The following is a 19,678-nucleotide window of genomic DNA, read 5'->3' on the forward strand; positions in this document are numbered from 1 at the left end:
GAGCACCAAAGCTCAGGGACAGTGCCCAGGCCCGCAGTTCAAGCCCTAGGGCAGTTGTGCAGGTGTGTACACGTATACTCAAGACACACAGACACACATAAGTGCACACAAAGGGAAGATACTGTGCAGCTGATGTTTTATCACTTGTCTGATGCAGTCTCAACAGGGTTTTGGCTATTCATTTTCATAATTTTATTGGGTCGCACACAAAGCTAAGATTCCCCTTTGAAGTGCAGAGTATTGGGAAAAGCACATTTTCCCCCCAAGTAAAATGTCTATGAAAGAACAGGCAATGCAAACAAATATCTTCCCCAACACCCCATTGTCCCCAATCAAGCTGTATAAGGGAGAATGCTTCTCCTTTATTTAATGTGTAGTTACATAATACTCGTGCACTACTTCAGTGCTTGGACTCTACTCCTATTCGGTCCCCAAGTTTCCCTTCTCATAATTTCCCAGGATTACATAAGGTGGGTCTATTTCTAGATCCTGAAATTAGTGCATTTACAACTTTGCACACCCATTTAAAAGTTACAAGTGCTGCCTCGTCTCCATGTTTTGATTAAAACCACACAAGATAAGCACACATACACAAAAAGCAAACTAAACAAAAAACACCACATCGTATGGATAATGATCCAAACGTAAAAGTTATAACGTGCTGTAATGATATTCGTTTTGCAACATCAAAAGCAGCAGATACTGAATATAATTTGCTTAAATCATAAATACTGAGATTGAAATATGCATGTATAAATCACATTTAGGCTCCATGAACTGAAAGTTCTCTATAAACACAAAGAAGTATATATAAAGTGCAACACAAGCAAGACCGGAGCGGCGTGAGCTCTGGTGCTTAGTACTCCCACTCGTCTGATTTCAGGTCGAGGTAGCTGAGGATGTTCTGGGCGAGCTTCACAGCCTGCTTCCGGGCAGCCTTGCACTTCTCCTCCCCCTGCGGGTCCACGGCGTCCAGAGCCAGCAGCTGCTTGGTTAGCATCTCCTCCAGCCGGATGTAGTTCTTGTCCGTCCGGTTTCCGTCAAAGGAGAGGACTTCTCCCTGGATCTCCGACAGGTGGCCCAGGACGCTCCAGACGGCCTTGTGGGAGGGGTGCTCCTCACAGGTGAACTGCCTCCTCTTCTCCAGGGCTTCCTTCAGGTCCACATAGGTGATCAGCGTCTGCACCTCAATCACTGCTCTCCTCCTGGCTTCCCGGATGCAGGGGTTTTTCTCAACGCTCACCTCGTCCAGCTGTCCAATCAGGCCCTGCAGCTCCGTTTTGGAGCTCAGGTACAACTCAGAAGGATTTTGTGGTTGGAGAAGTTCATTTTTTATTTCTCTCATCCTCTTGAGGACCTTTTCTATTTTAAGAATGGACTGGTTCTGTCTCAGGTCAAACGCATGCGTGGTGTCAGCTTCTTCTTCTAGATCCAAGTACTTCAGTAATTTGTTGATGTCTTCAACGACCTCCCTCCGGTAGTTTCTGATTTCTGTATGCCCGCACACATCTAAAGCATCCAGATCGGCAATCAGCCCGGAAAGCACACACGACAAGTGCTTGAAGGTCTCATTACTGTCCACTCCCGTCAGCAGTGCAATCAGAGTGCCCCTGGCCTTGTTCACCTCACACATCACCGAGTTGATCTTGGGGACAGAAGGATGGATATCCTCCGAGAGCGGCAGGGAAGGCTGCTTCCTCATGCAGTCTTCGATAATCTCTTGCACTGCACAGATCTTGGTTAGCGTGTGATACCTCGCTTTTCGCAAGGAGATCTTCCCTCCGGTTTTCACATGTGTCAGCCTCAGGATGATGTCCTGGATTTCTTCCTCAAACTCATCAGTCACACAGTTGCCCCCGTTGTAAAAGGGCACGATCTTCTCTTTCACCAGTGCCTGGGCTTCCTTAAAGATGTTCTGTATTTCCAGCCGGTGGGGGTGGTTTGCATTCTGCTCCAACTCCTTGAGAAGGCATTCTGTCTCCTGTGCCGCCCTCTTTCTGGCCTGCTGAATGTCTCCTTTTCCTTCTGTATCCACAGAGTCTATTTCAAAAAGTTGTTTTGTTAGAAACCGCTCCAGTTTCTTGTAGTTCTTGTCATCTGACAGACCGCTGAAGCCGATTACTTGCTGTTCTACACCTTTTACTTCTTTCTGAATTTCCTGAAGCCTACTAATAGCAGGATGTTGGTTTCCCATATCCATACTTTTGTTGTGTTCAGTTTCACAAGCACTAGAAGACAAGAATGACTTATTACAGCAAATGTCTGCAGGATGACAATTGTGTTAGTGTAGTCTAAAATTCTCATTTCCAATGCCCAAAGGCCCAACGCCTGATTATATAAAATACTTGATTGAGCTCTCCTGGCCCCTCCTGGGGCTTGAACTCAGGGCCTTAGCACTGTCCCTGAGCAGCTTTTCTTTTTGCTCAAGGTTAGCACTCTACCACTTGAGCCACAGCGCCACTTCTGGCTTTTTCTGCTTATGTGGTGCTGAGGAATCGAACCCAGGGCTCTGTACATCGTAAGCACTCTACCTAAGCCACATTCTCAGTCCCCCCCCCTTTTTTTTGAAGCCTCTAGGGACCCCGGTTTTTTCTTTTAAATTCTCATCTCCAAAAGAATACATCCTAGGTAGGCAGTGGTACTCACCAGACACTACGTTGAGAATGAGCTACCTTTACAACTCGTGGGTGGGGGACAGGAGGGAAACAGTGGGAGGATGGGAGAGAAGGGGTGACATGGCCCCCAAAGAAATGGACTCATTACTTGACTTAGGAAAACCCGTGCGTGTCGCTTTTACAATAACAAGACAGCTGCGGCCGGGCTGGGTCCCTGGGCCCGGGGGAATCCCGGGTGTCTCAGGTCAGCTCGGCCGTGGCACCCCGTGTCACCCCGCCCCGCAGGCCTCCCGCGTCCCCAGCCCGCTGGCCTCCCCTCGGCGGGCTCCGGAGGCGCCGGCCGGCCCGGCCCGCAGCCCCTTACCCAGGAGGTCTGGGCGGCGGCGGTGTTGGCTGCCGCGGCTGGCCGTCGGCCCTTCACCGGGAGCGGCGCCGGAGCGGGGCCCCCAGCTGCATGCCCTCGCCTTCCCGGCTGGGTCTGGCCCGGGAGCCGGTGGAGGGCCCGGCGGCGGCGGCGGCTATGGGCCGCGGCGCCCGCTCCCGGCGTCTCGGCCGGGCCCGACGCGCCCGCCTGACCTCACAATGGGCGACGGCGACGGCGAGGCGGGGACCGGCCGGGCCCGAGGTCGGGCGGGGGCACGAGGGGGGGAGGCCCGCACCGGAAGGCCCGCGCCCGCTCGTGGGAAGGAGGCCCGCGGCCGCTCGTGGGAAGGAGGCCCGCGGCCGCTCGTGGGAAGGAGGCCCGCGGCCGCTCGGGGAAGGAGGCCCGCGGCCGCTCGTGGGAAGGAGGCCCGCGGCCGCTCGGGGAAGGAGGCCCGCGCCCGCTCCGTCGGCCCGCGCCGCGCCGGAAGCCCCGCGCCCGCTCGGGGGAGACCCTGCGCCCGCTCCGTCGGCCCGCGCCCGCGCCGGAAGCCCCGCGCCCGCTCGGGGGAGGCCCCGCGCCCGCGCACTTACCGGCGCCCCTCGCGCCATCGCGCCCCACCGCACCGACTTCCGCCGCGGAACCGCCGCCGGCGTCGCCCCCGGCCGCACAGCCCCCAGCCCCGGGAAGGCCACGGCGGGCGCCCGCGCCTCACCTCCCGCCACGCCACCGCCGCGGCCCGGGCGCTCGTCGGTCGCCGCTCCTGGCGCGACTCGGTCGGGCTCCGCGACTGCCGTAAAGCGGCGCCGCCCCGTCACGACGCCGCCGTGCGCCGCCGCCGTGCGCCGCGGGCTGCGCCATGGCCGCCTTACGGCCGGGAGCCCGGGTCTGCCGCCCGCCGCTGCGCCGCGCCCTGGCCGACTGCGGCCGTCGGCTCGGCCCGGAGCGCGGGGCGGAGCGCGGGGACGCGGCGCCGAGCCGGGTAAGGCGGGCGCGGGGCGGCGGCGCCCGCGCGGGGACCCGTACCGTCTCCCCTCCCCCCCGGGGGGGGCAGCTGCTGCGTGTGCGCGTGCGTGCGCGTGTGCGCGTGCGTGCGCGTGTGCGCCGGTCCGGGGCGGGAACTCGAGGCTCGGAGCCAGTCCTGGGCCTTGGACTCAGGGCCCGAGCACCGTCGCTGGCTTCTTCCCGCTCAAGGCTGGCACTCTGCCACCTGAGCCACAGCGCCACCTCTGGCCGTTTTCTGTATATGTGGTGCTGGGGAATCGAACCCAGGCGAGCGCTCTGCCACGAGGCCGCGTCCCCAGCCCCTCGTCGGCATTTTTGAACCAGCAGAACCGGCGCTGGTGAAATCGGGAGCCCCCTGCTCCGGTGTGAGGCCGGCCCGGCGCTGCCGAAGGGCTTTCACCCACACCGCAGGCCTGGGTGGGCTAGGGTGTCTGGCACCGGGCGAGTGGGGGGCCCAGAGCGCCCCGGTCCTCCCCCAGGGAGCTCCGCGCCCCTCCTCAGGGCTCCGGAGCCGGCCGCCTGGGAGAGGGCCCGCCGCGGGCCGCGGCCTGGGGTCGCCGCGTCTGCACCGCGGCCCTGGCTGGTGGAACCGGGGGCCCGGGATGGGGGAGCTGCGCCTCGGTGGGGAGCTGGGCGGTGCGGAGCCCGGCCGGGGGCAGCCCCGCGTGGGGCCATCGGTCCACCGCTGGAAGCCCAGCCACGGGGCTGGCGCGCAGGGGCGGCCTCGCGCTCGCTGGGCCCCCCTCAGTTGCTACCCCTGTCTAAACGTCACAGCCACAGAGGCTTGGCGGGGGGAGCCCAGAACCCCCGGCAGACAGCACGCCTCCTTAGGCTGAGGGTAGGGACGGCGGCCGCGGGCCCGGCCGGGGGAAGTGGGCCGGCGGGAGGGAGGGCCGGGGAGGGCTGGGTGTGACGTCACACCGCGGTCCCCCCGTCGCGTGCGCTTGGTTCTTTGGTTCCCGGGGTTGAGTGCAGGGATCTCAGTGCGGGTCAGAGCGGAGCCTGAGCGGAGCTGACCGCCTTGGCACTGTGCGTGAGCTCCGTGGGCCTCCGCCCTGCCCACAGGCCCGCTGGTGTCTGCTGGTGAGCGAGCCGGCGCCGCCGAACCGTCAGCCCAGGCAGGAAAGCCCCCGAGACTTTCATCTCTTGTTAACCACCCAAAAAGCCGGACCTGAAGCTGTGGTTTCGTGAAAGAGTGCACTAGCCTTGAACATAAAAGCTGAGGGACAGCACCTCGGCCCTGAACTCAAGCCCCGGGATGCACAAGAAACCGACCCAAGAAAACCTAGCCGGCGCTGGTGCTCGGTGCTGTGGCCCTGGCTACGCCGGAGGCGGAGAGCCGAGGCCCGCGCTGTGAAGCCAGCCCAGACGGGAAAGCCTGTGAGAGCTACTCATCTCCATTGAACCACCCGAGAGTGCTAGCCTTGAACATAAAAGCTCGGGGATAGAGTCCAGGCTCTGAGATCAAGCCCCATGACCGATACAAACAAAAAACCAAACCTGACTTCGTTGAGGTTTAATTTATGTTTTGTTTTTCTGTCGGTCTTGGGACTTGAACTCACGGCATGGGCACGGTCCCTGAGCTTTTGTCCTCAAGGCTAGTGTCCTACCACTTTGAGCCCTCCGTTTCTGTTTTTCTGGTGGTTAATTGGAGATAGAGTCTCAGACTTTTTTTGTCTGGGCTGACTTTGAACCTGGATTCTCAGATCTCAGCCTCCTGAGTAGCTAGGATTACAAGTGAGAGCTTTAATTTATACGTAATAAAATGAGTATTCATATCTTAAGTATAAAGTTTGGCGACTTTATTTACTTACTGTGCATGGGATCTCCCCCAGGGTGGTAATCCATGTTGAGTTAGTATTTTTACTTTATGTTAATTATTTTTTTGTTGTTGTTGTTGCTTGTGGGGCTTGAATTCAGAGCCTGGGTGCTGTCCCTGAGCTCTTTTGTATAAGGCTAGCAACTCTTCCACTTTCAACAACAGTGCCACTTTTTTTTTTTTTGTCAGTCCCAGTGCTTGAACTCAGGACCTGGGTGCTGTCCCTGAGCTTCTTTTGTTCAAGGTTAGCATACTATGATTTCAGCCAAAGCCAAAGCGCCACTTCCAGCTATTTCTGGGTATGTGGTGCTGAGGAACCAAACCTGGGGCTTTATGCATGCTAGGTAAGCATTCTACCGCTAAGCCACATTCCCAGCCACCACTTTTTTGGGGGGGAGGGTGGTTAACTGGAGATAAGAATCTTATGGAGGTTTTCTGCCCAGGGTGACCTGCAACTACAATCCTCAGATCTCAGCCTCCTGAGTAGCTAGGATTACAGGCGTGAGCCACCAGTGCCTGGCCTGTACGTTAATTTGTGTGTGTGTGTGTGTGTGTGTGTGTGTGTGTAGTATACGAGGTACAGACTGAGATAGTAGTGACATCTTTCCTCCTCTGTTGAATTCATTCTCAACTATTCAGAGCTCATCTGGTCTTTATAGTCTTGCAAAGAGCAGCCTGGCAGAGGGACATTAATGGTACAGATTGTTTATTTTAGTTGTGGTTAATCCCATTGCATTTTTTTGTTGAAGGTCTGTCCTCCAAGATTCTGCCCTCCAAGAAAATCTTGCCATGACTGGATTGGACCCCCAGATAAATATTCAAACCTCCGACCTGTTCATTTCCATGTCCCAGAAAATGAATCACCATTGGAACAAAAGCTTAGAGAATTAAGACAGGAAACACAGGAATGGAACCAGCAGTTCTGGGCCAACCAGAATTTGGCTTTTAGTAAGGTAGGTGAAGGTTTCCGACGAGAATGCGAAATAAAACGCCTGGCTGCTTGGGGTGCTAAATCTTAGCATCTGCACTGCCTTCCTCCTGCTGGGTGCGCCCACTCTGCGGGAAGTGAGCTGCGGAAGACCGGCGGTCACCTGGCACAGCCCCTGAGGCTGTGAGCCAGAACTGGAAGTGCCTGCCTCGTGTGTCCATGCTTGTGAAAATTAGTGTTTGTGTTGTTGTTATTCCTGAGATAACTGAGCTAATTTATTATTTTGCCAGTCCTGGGGCTTGGTTGGACTCAGGGCCTGAGCACTGTCCCTGGCTACCACTTGAGCCACAGCACCACTTCTGGCTTTTTCTGTATATGTGGTACTGAGGAGCTTCACGTATGCAAGGCAAGCAATGTACCATTAGGCCACATTCGCAGCCCCCAATAAGCCAAACCTTTAGCAGCTTATTTATGAATAAACTATGCAAAACTACTCACAGAAGAGAAAAGTAAAACTTCATTCACTTGCTTGGGTGGAGTAAGAATATATTGATTAGATTCCAGGGAATTATAAACACATCACTTCCCAAAGTTTAACAACCATCCATATTCAAGCATGAAACGTCAAGCAGGTCCCGTGGTTGAAAATGGGCTTAGAGGGGCTGGGGATATAGCCTAGTGGCAAGAGTGCCTGCCTCGGATACACGAGGCCCTAGGTTCGATTCCCCAGTACCACATATACAGAAAACGGCCAGAAGCGGCGCTGTGGCTCAAGTGGCAGAGTGCTTGCCTTGAGCAAAAAGAAGCCAGGGCCAGTGCTCAGGCCCTGAGTCCAAGGCCCAGGACTGGCCAAAAAAAAAAAAAAAAGAAAATGGGCTTAGAGCCGGGCTGTGGCAGAGAGAATCCATAGGAGATTTATCCATAACACCTGGGCTGGGCTGGGCTGGGCTGTAGGCCGAGAACTGGGAGGGCAGAGAAGGGACAGTTCTTGCCTTTGCTCTCAAAGCTTTCATTCCAACAGTAATGACCATCTTCTCATAGGAAAAAGAAGAATTCATTCGCTCTAGACTGAAAACTAAAGGCCTGGGCCTGAAAACGGATGCAGGTGAGTGCATTTCTGCTGTCTTCTGCGCACACTGTTCTGGTGTGAGCAGGTGGAGAGAAGGGAGGTGAATGCAAGAGGTAGGCTTGGTGCGTCTCGGTCTCTGCGCGCAGCCTCCCGTCTCTGCTGTCAGGTCTCTGCCTTTGTTTCTCTTGCCTCTAGGGACTTCTTTTCCCTTGCCTGCCTCTCACTGTTGTGGGTGTGCAGAGGGAAATGACCACACATCAAGATTTTAGGTTTGCTCGGTGTTCCCATCAGTGCTGGGATGAACCAAGGGTCCGCATGGGCTCGGCAGGTGCTCTACCACCCGGCCACATCCCCAGCCGTCGGTCCTTCTCAGCAGTGACTTGTGGCCTGAGGTCCCGGGGCCTTGGCCCACAGCCCACCGCGCCCACCCCCACGCGCTGGCTCCTCCTCCCGAATCGCAGCCCGTTCCCAGCTGGGAAGCAGGGCGCTCTTCCTCCTCCTTCCTCGCTGAAGGCTAACTCTGCAGCGAGTCTCAACACTTCAGCCTCCCTGTCTCTGAACGCTTTGCTTAGGGCAGTCACTTTCTCATTTTTCTCTGGCTTTCAGTCTTTAAATCAGGCCAGGATACTGGTTTTTGTCCCTGAGTTTTTTTGTTCAAGGCTAGCACTCTGGGGCTGGGGATATGGCCTAGTGGCAAGAGCGCTTGTCTAGTATACATGAAGCCCTGGGTTCCATTCCCCAGCACCCCATATACAGAAAAAGCCACAAGTGGCGCTGTGGCTCAAGTGGCAGAGTGCTAGCCTTGAGCAAAAAGAAGCCAGGGACGGTGCTCAGGCCCTGAGTCCAAGCCCCAGGACTGGCAAAAAAATAAATAAATAAAAGGTTAGCACTCTGCCACTTCAACCACGGCGCCAGCTATTTACGGGCCCAATGTTATTCCAAAGGAAATGGAGGACCATTGACCTCACAAGCTGTGTCTGTCACTGAGCTAGTGTGCCCTTTCCCCGTGTAATCCCTAGCTGGGTTCCCTTGCTGTGTGACACTGGTGGGGTCTTGGGGAGCGAGCGTTAGTTCCTGATAGAAGTGTGGGCGTGGTTGCTCATAGTTGTCCTGTGTGCTGGGTACTGTGCTAAGTCCTTCGTGTGCTCACCCCAGGGAGCAAAGGAAAGAGCTGCTGGCACCTTGCCTGCCGGCTTACAGATGGGGAGCTTGAGGCTTGTGGGGAGCAGTTCCCACCAAGATCATGGGGAGCAGGGGGAGGGAGGAGGAAGAGGAGGAGGGAGAAGAGGGCCCAAGAGAATTGAGTCCCCAGGGCCTGCTGGATCTTAGCAGCTTTCTGCTGTTAGCTCTGCTTGTGTGAGTGTGCGGCTGCTGTCTGTGTCGAGTGTGTGTGTGTGTGTCTAGCTGCCGTCTGTATTGAGTGTTTGTGTGGCTGCCATCTGTATTGTGTGTGTGTGTGTGTGTGTTTGGTGGCTATCTGTTGCGTATGTGTGTGTGAGTGTGCGGCTGCTGTCTGTGTCGAGTGTGTGTGTGTGAGTGTGTGGCTGCTGTCTGTGTTGAGTGTGTTTGGTGGCCATCTGTTGTGTGTGTGTGTGTGTGTGTGTCTGGCTGCCGTCTGTATTGAGTGTTTGTGTGGCTGCCATCTGTATTGTGTGTGTGTGTGTGTGTGTTTGGTGGCTATCTGTTGAGTGTGTGTGAGTGTGTGGCTGCTGTCTGTGTCGAGTGTGTGTGTGTGGTGGCCATCTGTTGAGTGTGTGGCTGCTATCTCTATTGAGTGTGTGCACTGTGGCTCAAGTGGCAGAGTCCAAGCCCCCACACTGGCAAAAAACAAAACAAATAGAAAGTGGCAGTGGTAGGGTTGGAGGTGTGGCTCAGTTGGTAGAGCACCAGCCAAGGAACAAAAGGTAGGGTACAGAGTTCAAGTCCTCTTCTCAGACAAAGGAAAAAAGAGAATGGCAGCAAGCTGACTACCTACCTCCTGGCAAGGAAACAAAGGAGAGGGAAGGGCCAGGACCCCGCAGCCTCCGGTTTTCAATATGGAGCCCGAAGCCTGCTGAGCTCCAGAATCCCTGTGATGGGGTCTGCGGCCAGAGCTGGCTGAGCAGATGCAGACGCGGGGCACAGGGGCTTGCCACGGCCGAATCCAGGACTTCTCCCTCTCGGTTTAACCTCCCTCCCTCCCTCCCTCCCTCCCTCCCCCCCATCCTCCTCCCCCACCCTCCCTCCTTCCTTTTGTCCTTCTTTCTTCCCCTTGCTCTTGCTCTTGCTCTCTCAGGGTGGGCGCTGAGCTTCTCTCTTTTCGTAGTTAATTGGAGATGAGTCTCACAGACTTTCCTGCCCGGGCTGGCTTTGAACCGTGATCTTCAGATCTCAGCCTGCTGAGCACCTAGGGTTACAGGAGCAAGCCCCCAGCGTGTGGCTGCCCCCTCTTTCTAAGCCTCCTCTTGCTGTCATCTTGTCTCCCAGCTCTTTCCTCCCGTGCTCAGGGGCGCCAGCTGCGATGGCCTTTGCCCAGCAGGCCTCCTGACCATGCTGGGCCGGGGGGGGGGGGGCGGGGAAGGGGGGGAGGAGGGGAGTGGGGCGGGGGGGGGGCAGGCAGAGGCTGGGTTGGTTGAATGAGTCTGGCTGCTGTCATGGAAACACAGGGTGGAGGAGGAGGCCGGGAAGGGCTGGCCAGACAAAGCGGCCAGTGTCCAGGAAATACGCCCATTCGCCGTGAGCGGCCGCAGGGCGAAGAAGGTGACCAGGCCCCCTGGACTCAGTTTCCCTAATGACACAGCGGCGACGCAACTCGAGGTTGTGTCACCTGCCAAGCCGCACCCGGCCTCGCTCACGCCTCCCGAACTCGCGGGGAAGGCTTCAGCGCTGAGGCTCCGCGCCGCGAGGCTGCGGTGAGGACGATGGCAGCACGGCATCCCTGGGCCTCTTCTAGAAGGGTCTCGCCACACCCACCCTGCACCCCCACACAGGGCAGCAGGACGGTGCTGGCTGCGGAGCTGCGGGTCCCGCCCGCCTCCTGGCCGCCTCGCTCCGGCCGTGGCGCGCGGCCGTGGCGCGGAGGGGGCTGCGCGACGCAGGGATTGCACAGCGGGCCGGGAGCTGCCGCCCGCGCAGCAGCCGCGTGCAAACAGCCGCACAGGAGGCCGGGCGCCCTGGCTCGCTCTGCCGCCCGGCCCACGCTAAAGGTCACCCGGCAGGCGGGCGCTGTGGGGGAGAGCGGTCCCCGGGCTTCTGTAATTGCTTCAGTGTCGGTGCATCCGGGAAGAGAGGGCGGCGTGGAGATGCATCTCACTTGTCATCTGGTGTTTGTGAGACACCCACGCAGCTTCAGCAATGGTGGAATGAATGCCGGGATTTTTCCTCTCCTTCGCTTTTCCTCTCCGTCGCTCCCTCCTCCCTCCCTCCCTCCCTCCCTCCTCCTCCCCTCTCCATCCTCCTCCGAGTGACAGTGATCTGGCTCTTGGGGCGGAGCTGGCTGGGCAAATGCAGGGGAGGCTCAGAGCACAGGATGCAGACCCAGCACAGCCCGGTGCCTGAGGGGCCCTCAGGAGGGGAAGGTGCTGGGGTGCTCCCGTGCTGGGGTGGGGTGGGGGTGGGGCAGCGGGTTCAAAGCCCGCCCTGCTGCTCCTCCAGCTGGGCAGCTGGGTCCGCCCCTCCTGCGCAGCCCCTCCAGGGGCCGGGAAAGGCCAGGAGGTGCCCCTGGAGGGCGGCTGGGAGCCACCTCCCCTCTCCCCAAGGAGGAACCAAGACCTGGACCACCCCGGCACCCCAGAGCAGCTGCCACCCTGGCCCCTCCACCCCCCCACCCCCCACCCCCCACCCCCCGCGTAGAGTGTCTGGGCCCTACCATCTGCTCCTCACCTATGGCACCTCCCTCCCTCCCCCCCCCTCCCCTGTCCCCAGTGGCCTGCAGGGAGAGCCTCAGAAGAACCTTCTAGATGCTACTGTGGTGCTTGGTTAGCACGGTGGGTGACAGCTGCTGAGCCCCTCATAAACGCCTGGCACCGTCCACGCGAGTTGGGAGTACACACGGACACGTACTTCCGCCCTCCGCCTGCACCGTGTACTTGAGTAAACTGAGGCACGGGTGGCAGCTCACCTCAGCCGCCCGCAGGACGCGGAGCTACCAGGCACCAGTGGCCATGCCTAGCCGTGAGGGAGGCTGGGAACGGGAGACTCGGGGCTCAAGGCCAGTGGCCCCGGGGCCTGCTCCCGCGGTTCTAACCTCCACGGGAGCTGAGCGGGGAGGCTCACAGTTGTGGGTCTGGCCAGGCAGAAACGCCAGGGGACCCCATCTCCACGCAGACGCTGTGCACGCGGCGCTCCTGTTACCCCCGGGGACGGTGGCCAGCGGATCACAGCCCGGGTGCGCACCCAGACAGGGAGCAGAGCGAAACCCCGCGGTGCCGGCCTGGCGGAGAGGCACAGCACCTAGCAATAGCCAGCGCCCGCACCCACCCCTGCACAGATGAACCGGGGACGAGAGGCAGAGCTGAGACTCCCGCCCAGCTGCCCCAGTCCCGGCCTTTCTCATAAGTATTAATGTTTAAATTGTAATCTACTTTCAGGTCAAAAAGGAACATTGTCTGCAGAAGAAATGGCTGACTTCTACAAGGAATTTTTGAGTAAAAATTTTCAGAAGCACATGTGTTATAACAGGTAACTTGGTGCTGGCCTCTTTGCTACATGTCCAAACCTCACGTGGCGACGGAGGAGGCTTGTTTTCCTGCCTCAGTGTAACACTGTGTGGGGTTCATATCAGGGGCGGAAGCCATGATTTTTTTTTTTTTTTTTTTTTTTTTGGCCAGTCCTGGGCCTTGGACTCAGGGCCTGAGCACCGTCCCTGGCTTCTTCCCGCTCAAGGCTAGCACTCTGCCACTTGAGCCACAGCGCCGCTTCTGGCCGTTTTCTGTATATGTGGTGCTGGGGAATCGAACCTAGGGCCTCGTGTATCCGAGGCAGGCACTCTTGCCACTAGGCTATATCCCCAGCCCGGAAGCCATGATTTTGTCAGCCTCCCTTTTGCACCGTGAAGCCAGATTGCCAGCTCAGGGTTCTTTGCCTGAGGGCTTGTACTGTCTGGGGGCGACACCTAGCTCAGTGCCCCCCTGTGAGCCCCAGTGGAGGGAGGAGGGCAGAGATGAGGGGACCGGCTCGAGGCCTCCGCTCAGGGCAGGGCCAGTCAGCCTTCCAAAGGGCAGGGGCAGCAGGGAATTGAAAAAGATGTTCAGCTGGGCACTGGTGGCTCACGCCTGTAACCCTAGCTACTGGGGTGAGACCTGAGGATCCAGGTTCAAAGCCAGCCCTGACAGAAAAGTCTGTGAGACTCATCTCTAATTAACCACTCAGAAACCAGAAGTGGCACCGTGGCTCGTGTTACGGTGCTAGCCATGAGCTAGCACAAGGAGGCTCCGGCGCGGCACCCAGGCCCTGAGTTCAAGCCCCACAGCCAACAAAAAACAAAAACATGGGGGCTGAGGTCTGAAGATCGAAGCAGCTGCGCAGACAGATCTAGAAGACTTGTATCTCCAGTTAATCATCCAAAAACCCAGAACTGGAGTTGGAGCTCAGGTGATAGAGCACCAGGCTTGAGTCGCTGTTTGAACAAGGGCATGAAGCCCTGGTTCACGACCCAGTACTGGCACAGGAAAATAATGTTAGGACGATAGGTCCACGGGCATCTTGCTGTCCATGAACTCAGGTCTCCCTGCTTGCTCTGGAGCTGCGGTCATGCCAGCTCTCGAGGAGTGGCTCACGGACAGCCGGCCCACGCCCAGGCACGCCCCGCTTCCCAGGGGATCTCCCCGGACCAGTCACACACGTGCATGGGTCACGGGGAGGAGGGCGTGGGCCAGCTTCCCACCGTGGGGCACCTGGGCAAGCCCGGGGCTGAGGCCGCACGTGCCCAGTGCCCTGCTGCGGGGTGGCCGCCCCCCCTCCTCCTCTTCTGTGTCTCCCCGGGAAAGGGGAGCCCTGCGGGGCTGGGCGGGCCGGCGGTGGCGGGGAGTGTGGACTGCCCCAGCAGGGCGGGCAGACACACCTGGGCCACGCTGCCGCTGCTGAGTCAGGCCCGCCGGGCCCCAGCACCTGTCTCCCCTCTGTCCGTAGAGACTGGTACCAGCGTAACTTCACCATCACCTTCCTCATGGGGAAGGTGGCCTTGGAGAGGATTTGGAGCAAGCTGACACAGAAGCAAGGGAAGAGGAACAGCTCCGACTCCTGACCGCCAGCCTGGCCACTGGCCAGGGCCCCGGAGACCTTGTCAGGAATGTTGTAACTAAAGCTCTGAGCACTGGGCCTGCTTTTGTGTCTTGAATCGCACCACGGCAAAATGCAGTAAAAATGCAAACATGTCAGTGAAGTTCCGCTGTAAGAAGTTAGGCTGCCCGGCCAGGCGTCGGTGGCTCATGCCTGTCATCTGAGCTTTTTAGGAGTGTTTAGTCAGAAGACCATGGTTCAAAGCTAGCCCAGACAGGAAAGTCTGTGAGACTGTTATCCGCAATCAGCCACCAAAAAAGCTGAAAGTAGAGCTGTGGCTCAAATGGTAGAGCGCCTGTCGAGCAAAAAAAGCTAAGGGACAGCACTCAGCACCAAAAATACTCAACAATGAAAGTGAAAGAATTAAAAAGTTAGTCCAGGCCCTGGTGGCTCACGCCTTTAACCCAAGCTACTCAGGAGGCTGAGATCTGAGGATCCCAGTCCCCGTGAGACTCTCGTTTCCAATTAACCACTGGAAAACCAGAAGTGGCACTGTGGCTCAAGTGATAGAGTGCTAGCCTTGAACACAAAGAGGGACAGTTCCCAGGCCCTGAGTTCTAGCCTTACCACCAACAAAAAAAGAAAAAAAGACCACTGAGCACTGGTAGCTTGCCTGTAGTTCTAGCTACTCGGGAGGCTGAGACATGGGGAATGGTGGTTCTAAACCAGCCTTAACAGAAAAGTCTGCAAGAGTCTTATCTCCAATCTGGACACTGGGTGCTCATGCCTATAATCCTAGCTGTTCAGGAGGCCTAGATCTGAGGATCGTGGTTCGAAGCCAGCCCAGGTAAGAAAATCCATGAGACAGTCATCTCCAGTTAACCACCAGAAAGAAGTAGAGCTGTGGTTCAGAGTGGTAGAGTGCTTGAGCAAAAGAGCTGAGACAGCACTCAGGACCTGTATTCAAGCCCTGGTGTGTGCGCGCGCGCACACACACACACACACACACACGTGAAAGGAGCTGTTCAGGTGACTGCTGAAATGTCTGGACGAGTCAGCGGAGATTGGGGTCCTTGCTGTCCAGCCCCGATGGCAGCGCAGGCCTGAAATGCACCTGTGTCCGAGGCGGTGATGGGAATGTCACGCTCCCTTGCACTAGTGCTGGGTGGTGGTTGGAATAACGTGCACTCTCCACACACCCCTCGGTGTGGCCTGGACTCTGCGGACGCTGTGGCTCTGCTGCTGGTTCTCACACGCAGGAGCTGGGCTTCCTCGCCGGGCCTGGGGCAGGGCCGCGGGGCGGCTCCCGGTGTGGTGTCTGGAGCTAGAGTAACGGATAGTCTCATCTTCCAGAAGAGCAGCTGGCAGCATCTGGAGGGCCTTCAGCAGCGGTCTGCAGAGCCCTGGTGTCGGCCACAGCCTCCCTGCCCACCCCACGGCCACACTCCCACTCACGTGACTCGCCAGGCCTGGGCTGTGGCGGGCCGGCTGGCTCCAGGTCCGCCCCGGCCGCCGTCGGCCCCCAAGGCGCCGCCCAGCTGCTCACGGAGGACATCTGAGACCTGGTAATGGCGAAATCACGTGGCAAGTAGCGTGAGCAAGTTTTATGTTTACTGGGCTTTTTGTTGTTCCCAGTATTGCTTTTTTTCTGCTTGTTAAAATTGGAAGTTTAAAAATATCCACATTCTGCTGACATTCTCTGAGTTAAAATTTAATGTGGACTGCAAAGGACCCGCCTCGCTTTTAGAGGACGGGAAGGCCAGAGCCTGCTCTGAGAGCCCGGGTTGGAGCCAGCGGGGCCTCGGGTTTTTCCCTTCAACGGGATTGCTTCTGTCTCCTCTTTAAGTTAATTCGCTTTATTGTTATTACAGAGGTGATGTGCAGAGGAATTGCAATGACATGAGTCAGGTAATGAGTGCGTTTCCTTTCGTTCCATGTCTTCTGTTCCCTCCCTCTCTCCCAGTCCCTCCCGCCTCTACCCACGAGTTACGGAGCTCACTTCTGTCAGTGTCTGTGAGCTCCACTGCTGCCCCTTTTCACACTTTTTCCTTGAGTTGCTTCCATCTTTTTAAGTTCTCTTTCACCATTAAAAAAACAAACAAGGGGCTGGGGATATGGCCTAGTGGCAAGAGTGCTTGCCTCCTATACATGAGGCCCTGGGTTCGATTCCCCAGCACCACATATACAGAAAACGGCCAGAAGTGGTGCTGTGACTCAAGTGGCAGAGTGCTAGCCTTGGGCAAGAAGAAGCCAGGGAGAGTGCTCAGGCCCTGCGTCCAAGTCTCAGGACTGGCCAAAAAAAAACAAAAACAAAACAGATTTCTAAGCAACCACCTTGTAATGTATGCCTTCTGGATTTGGGGCTGGAGGGCCTTGATTTTTCCCCCCCAAAGTCTTCCCGTAGGCATCCATGTGTCGTAAGGACAGCTGTGTTGGCGAGGGAATGCCTGGCTCCCCATCCCCCCTCCTTTACCCAGCAGCCCCTGCTCCCTGACCGCCATGCTGGCCTCTGTCTCTGCTCTCCTCCCCACCACCCTGGCTCGCTCCAGGCATTTGCAGGGAATGGAAGTGCGAATGGTCAGAGATGTGCTGTCATTCATCCGGCAAACACCCAGTGCCCACTTTGTGCTGGGCACAAGGGCCCTGCGCCAACCCTGTCAGGTTACTGTTGTCCCTGGGTGCACTCCCTGACGGGCAAGATTCGGAGTAGAGGAAAAATGATTAGCAACAATAAAGAACTTGGGCTGGGAATGTGGCCTAGTGACAAGAGTGCTCGCCTCATAACCATGAAGCCCTGGGTTCGATTCCTCAGCACCACATATACAGAAAATGGCCAGAAGTGGCGCTGTGGCTCAAGTGGTAGAGTGCTAGCCTTGAGCAAAAAGAAGCCAGGGACAGTGCTCAGGCCCTGAGTGCAAGGCCCAGGACTGGCCAAAAAAAAAAAAAGCCCAAAAAACTTATCAGAATCGCTTATATAATCAACAGATATGATGTTTATGTTCTCAGTCATAGATTTAACCTTTTTTTTTTTTTTTTTTTTTTTTGTCGGTTGTGGGGCTTGAACTCCGTGCCTGGGTGCTGTCCCTGAGCCTCTTTGTGCTCAAGGATAGCACTCTACCACTTGAGCCATAGCACCACTTCTATTTTTTGAGTAGTTAATTGGAGAAAAGAGTCTCATGGAGACTTTTCTGCCCAGGCTGGCTTCGAACCACGATCCTCGGATCTCAGCCTCCTGAGTAGCTAGGATTACAGGCAGGAGCCACTGGTGCCTGGCTGCAAAGCCCATTTTGACACTTGACAATACTTTAGAGTTTTTTTGTTGTTTTTTTTCTGGTACTGGGGTTTAACTCGGGGCTGCGTACTTACTGGACTTGATTACTTAGCTGAGGCTCTACCACTGGTACCACACCTGCAGCCTCTACTTTTTGCTGCTTGTTTTGGGAATAGTGTCAGACTTTTCTGCCTGGACTAGATCGGAATATGATTTTCTAGATCTTAGCCTGTTTTATAGCTAGGATTACAGATATCAGCCATAGTGCCTGGCATGTTCTTATTTTAATTAACTTTAGTGCCAGTACTAGAGATTGAACTCAGGGCCTGGGTGCTGCCCTTTAGCTTTTCTCACACAAGGCTGGCACTCTGCCACTTGGACCATACCGCCACGTCTGGCCTTTTTGGTAGTGAATTGGAGATAAGAGTCTCAGACTTGGGCTGGGGATATGGCCTAGTGGCAAGAGTGCTTGCCTTGTATACATGAGGCCCTGGGTTCAATTCCCCAGCACCACATATACAGAAAACGGCCAGAAGTGGCGCTGTGGCAGAGTGCTAGCCTTGAGCAAAAAGAAGCCCGGGGCAGTGCTCAGGCCCTGAGTCCAAGGCCCAGGACTGGCCAAAAAAAAAAAAAAAAAAAGAGTCTCAGACTTCCCTGCCTGGGCTGGCTTTGAACTAGATCCTTAAGATATCAGCTTCCTGAGCAGCTAGGTAACAGGCGTGAGCCACCAGCGCCTGCCTGACTTTATGAGACAGAGTTTCCCTCTTTCCTTTTTCCTTGACTGACTTCAAACTCTTGATCCTCCTGCACTGCGAAACACAGCTCCACTTCTATTCTTAAATCTATTTAGCTATCTTTCTTTATGCCAACACCACACGACTCACTATTTCGTGTCATCTCACACACACGTACACACACCTCCCCATACAGAGGAGGCCAGGGTCCTCATCTCCTCCAGGAGCCCCCGTCCAGGATCTTCACGCGCGCAGTGAGACCTTCAGGGGTGACTAGCTTCTGCTTGCTGCACGTCTGTAGGACTCCAGGACCCCCATTCTCTGTCTGCGTGGCTCTAGCAGGGTTGGACTGCTTCCCTTACACGCAGAGGCAGGCGCAGGACCAAGCCAATTCCTTGGGCCGTGTCCAGGATTCCAGTGATGAGGGAACAGAAGCTGTTCTGCGCTCGCCTCCCTGGGGGTTCCAGTGATAATCTGCCAAAGGATGAAATCAGATCTGCAGTGGAGTGGAGAGGCGAGGGAGAAGCTGGGCAGGGGTGCTGGTCTACCAGGGAGGCTCAGTAGTAGGGCCTCAAAGAAGGAAAAATCTGCTGGGTGCCAGTGGTTCACGCCCGTCACCCTAGCTACTTGGGAGGCTGAGATCTGAGGATCCGGTTCAAATCCAGCCCAGGCAGGAATGTCCATGAGACTCTTTATCTCCAATGAACCACACAAAATAGCCAGAAATGGAGTTGTGGCTCAAATGATAGAGCACAAAGAGAAAAAAAAAATCGAGTGTTCAGGAAGGGCAGAGGAGAGGCTGAAGTGGCAGAGCAGGGTGATACCCTAATGGCGGATGCGTGTAATTACCATTTAGACCCACAGCCTGGCTCCGGTGGCGGGGGGCGGGGGGGGGCGCCCCATGTCCACCGCGGGGCTGGGGTTGGCCTGTCAGATAGACCATGGAGGGAGGGGCTGAGCAGGGGAGGCAGGGCCAGACGAGGATACAGGAGCTCTCCTCCGCCTTCTGCTCGGTCTGGTGAACCAAGGCCTGCTCTAAAAAACAAAGTCTCTTTAGAAAACAAGTGGATGCGCTTTCCCGAGCTCCTGGGTGTCAGGGTGCAGCCCTGATTCTCTGTCTCCCCAAATGACTGCATTGCACATTTGCACCTCCTCCCTCCCTCCCCCTCAGCCTTTGGGGCCGCAGCATCGCCCTCTTTCTCTCCCGGGCCTCACTCACAGCTCCCTTCCTTCCTTCCTTCTGTCTGTCTGTCGGCTGTAGGCCTTGAGCTCAGGGTCTGAGCGCTGTCCCTGAGCTTTCTTTGCCCAGGGCTAGCGCTCCACCACTGGAGCCACAGCTCCGCTTCTGGCTTTTCTGGTGATTAATTGGAGATAGGAGTCTCGTGAACTTTACTTCCTGGGCTGGCTTTGAACTGCGATCCCCTCCAATATCAGCCTCCCAAGTGTGTACGGGGGCTTCCTGGGGACTCCAGGGGGGCAGCGGGGCCTTTGCGTCCTCAGCAGCTGTCACGAGCACCTGGTGCACCCCAGGCGAGGAGCAGCGCAAAGCCCTCGAGGGCCCCTCCTCTCTCCACGCTCCCCACGCTCCGTGCCCAGCTGGGAGCCGGCGTCCTCCCCTCCAGGCAGACAGTGCTCACCATGGGGCTCTGCCAGGAAAGTCATTTCTGTCGTCAGAACG

At 56.8% G+C, this 19,678-nt stretch overlaps 2 protein-coding genes across 3 annotated transcripts; one reads left to right on the top strand and one right to left on the bottom strand.

Moving 5' to 3' along the window:
* Nucleotides 1-645: 645 nt before the first annotated feature.
* Bag5 (BAG cochaperone 5) lies at nucleotides 646-3,839 on the bottom strand. 2 transcript variants are annotated; one of them, XM_048362259.1, is made up of 2 exons: nucleotides 3,692-3,839; nucleotides 646-2,228 (listed from the first exon to the last, which is right to left on the bottom strand). In XM_048362259.1, exons 1-2 carry the CDS (start codon nucleotides 3,835-3,837, stop codon nucleotides 857-859), a joined length of 1,518 nt encoding a protein of 505 aa, XP_048218216.1. In that variant the 5' UTR covers nucleotides 3,838-3,839; the 3' UTR covers nucleotides 646-856. The 2 variants fall into 2 exon arrangements, with proteins under 2 accessions (XP_048218216.1, XP_048218217.1); XM_048362260.1 differs by lacking the exon at nucleotides 3,692-3,839 and adding an exon at nucleotides 3,570-3,651.
* LOC125363191 (cytochrome c oxidase assembly factor 8) lies at nucleotides 3,807-14,094 on the top strand. The gene is made up of 5 exons (XM_048362261.1): nucleotides 3,807-3,958; nucleotides 6,550-6,753; nucleotides 7,770-7,833; nucleotides 12,366-12,456; nucleotides 13,906-14,094. Exons 1-5 carry the CDS (start codon nucleotides 3,836-3,838, stop codon nucleotides 14,018-14,020), a joined length of 597 nt encoding a protein of 198 aa, XP_048218218.1. The 5' UTR covers nucleotides 3,807-3,835; the 3' UTR covers nucleotides 14,021-14,094.
* The last annotated feature ends 5,584 nt before the right edge of the window (nucleotides 14,095-19,678 follow it).

This window comes from Perognathus longimembris, chromosome 14 (genome assembly GCF_023159225.1).
Source record: "Perognathus longimembris pacificus isolate PPM17 chromosome 14, ASM2315922v1, whole genome shotgun sequence".
Taxonomy (NCBI): domain Eukaryota; kingdom Metazoa; phylum Chordata; class Mammalia; order Rodentia; family Heteromyidae; genus Perognathus; species Perognathus longimembris.

Excerpts from the sequence above, each read along its gene's own strand:
- Bag5 (XM_048362259.1), bottom strand. The coding sequence starts at position 3,837 with ATGGCGCAGCCCGCGGCGCACGGCGGCGGCGCACGGCGGCGTCGTGAC. Across the intron at positions 2,229-3,691 it reads CGGCGGTGGCGTGGCGGGAG|TGCTTGTGAAACTGAACACA; the intron begins GTGAGGCGCGGG and ends CTTGTCTTCTAG.
- LOC125363191 (XM_048362261.1), top strand. The coding sequence starts at position 3,836 with ATGGCCGCCTTACGGCCGGGAGCCCGGGTCTGCCGCCCGCCGCTGCGC. Across the intron at positions 6,754-7,769 it reads AGAATTTGGCTTTTAGTAAG|GAAAAAGAAGAATTCATTCG; the intron begins GTAGGTGAAGGT and ends ATCTTCTCATAG. Across the intron at positions 7,834-12,365 it reads GGGCCTGAAAACGGATGCAG|GTCAAAAAGGAACATTGTCT; the intron begins GTGAGTGCATTT and ends ATCTACTTTCAG.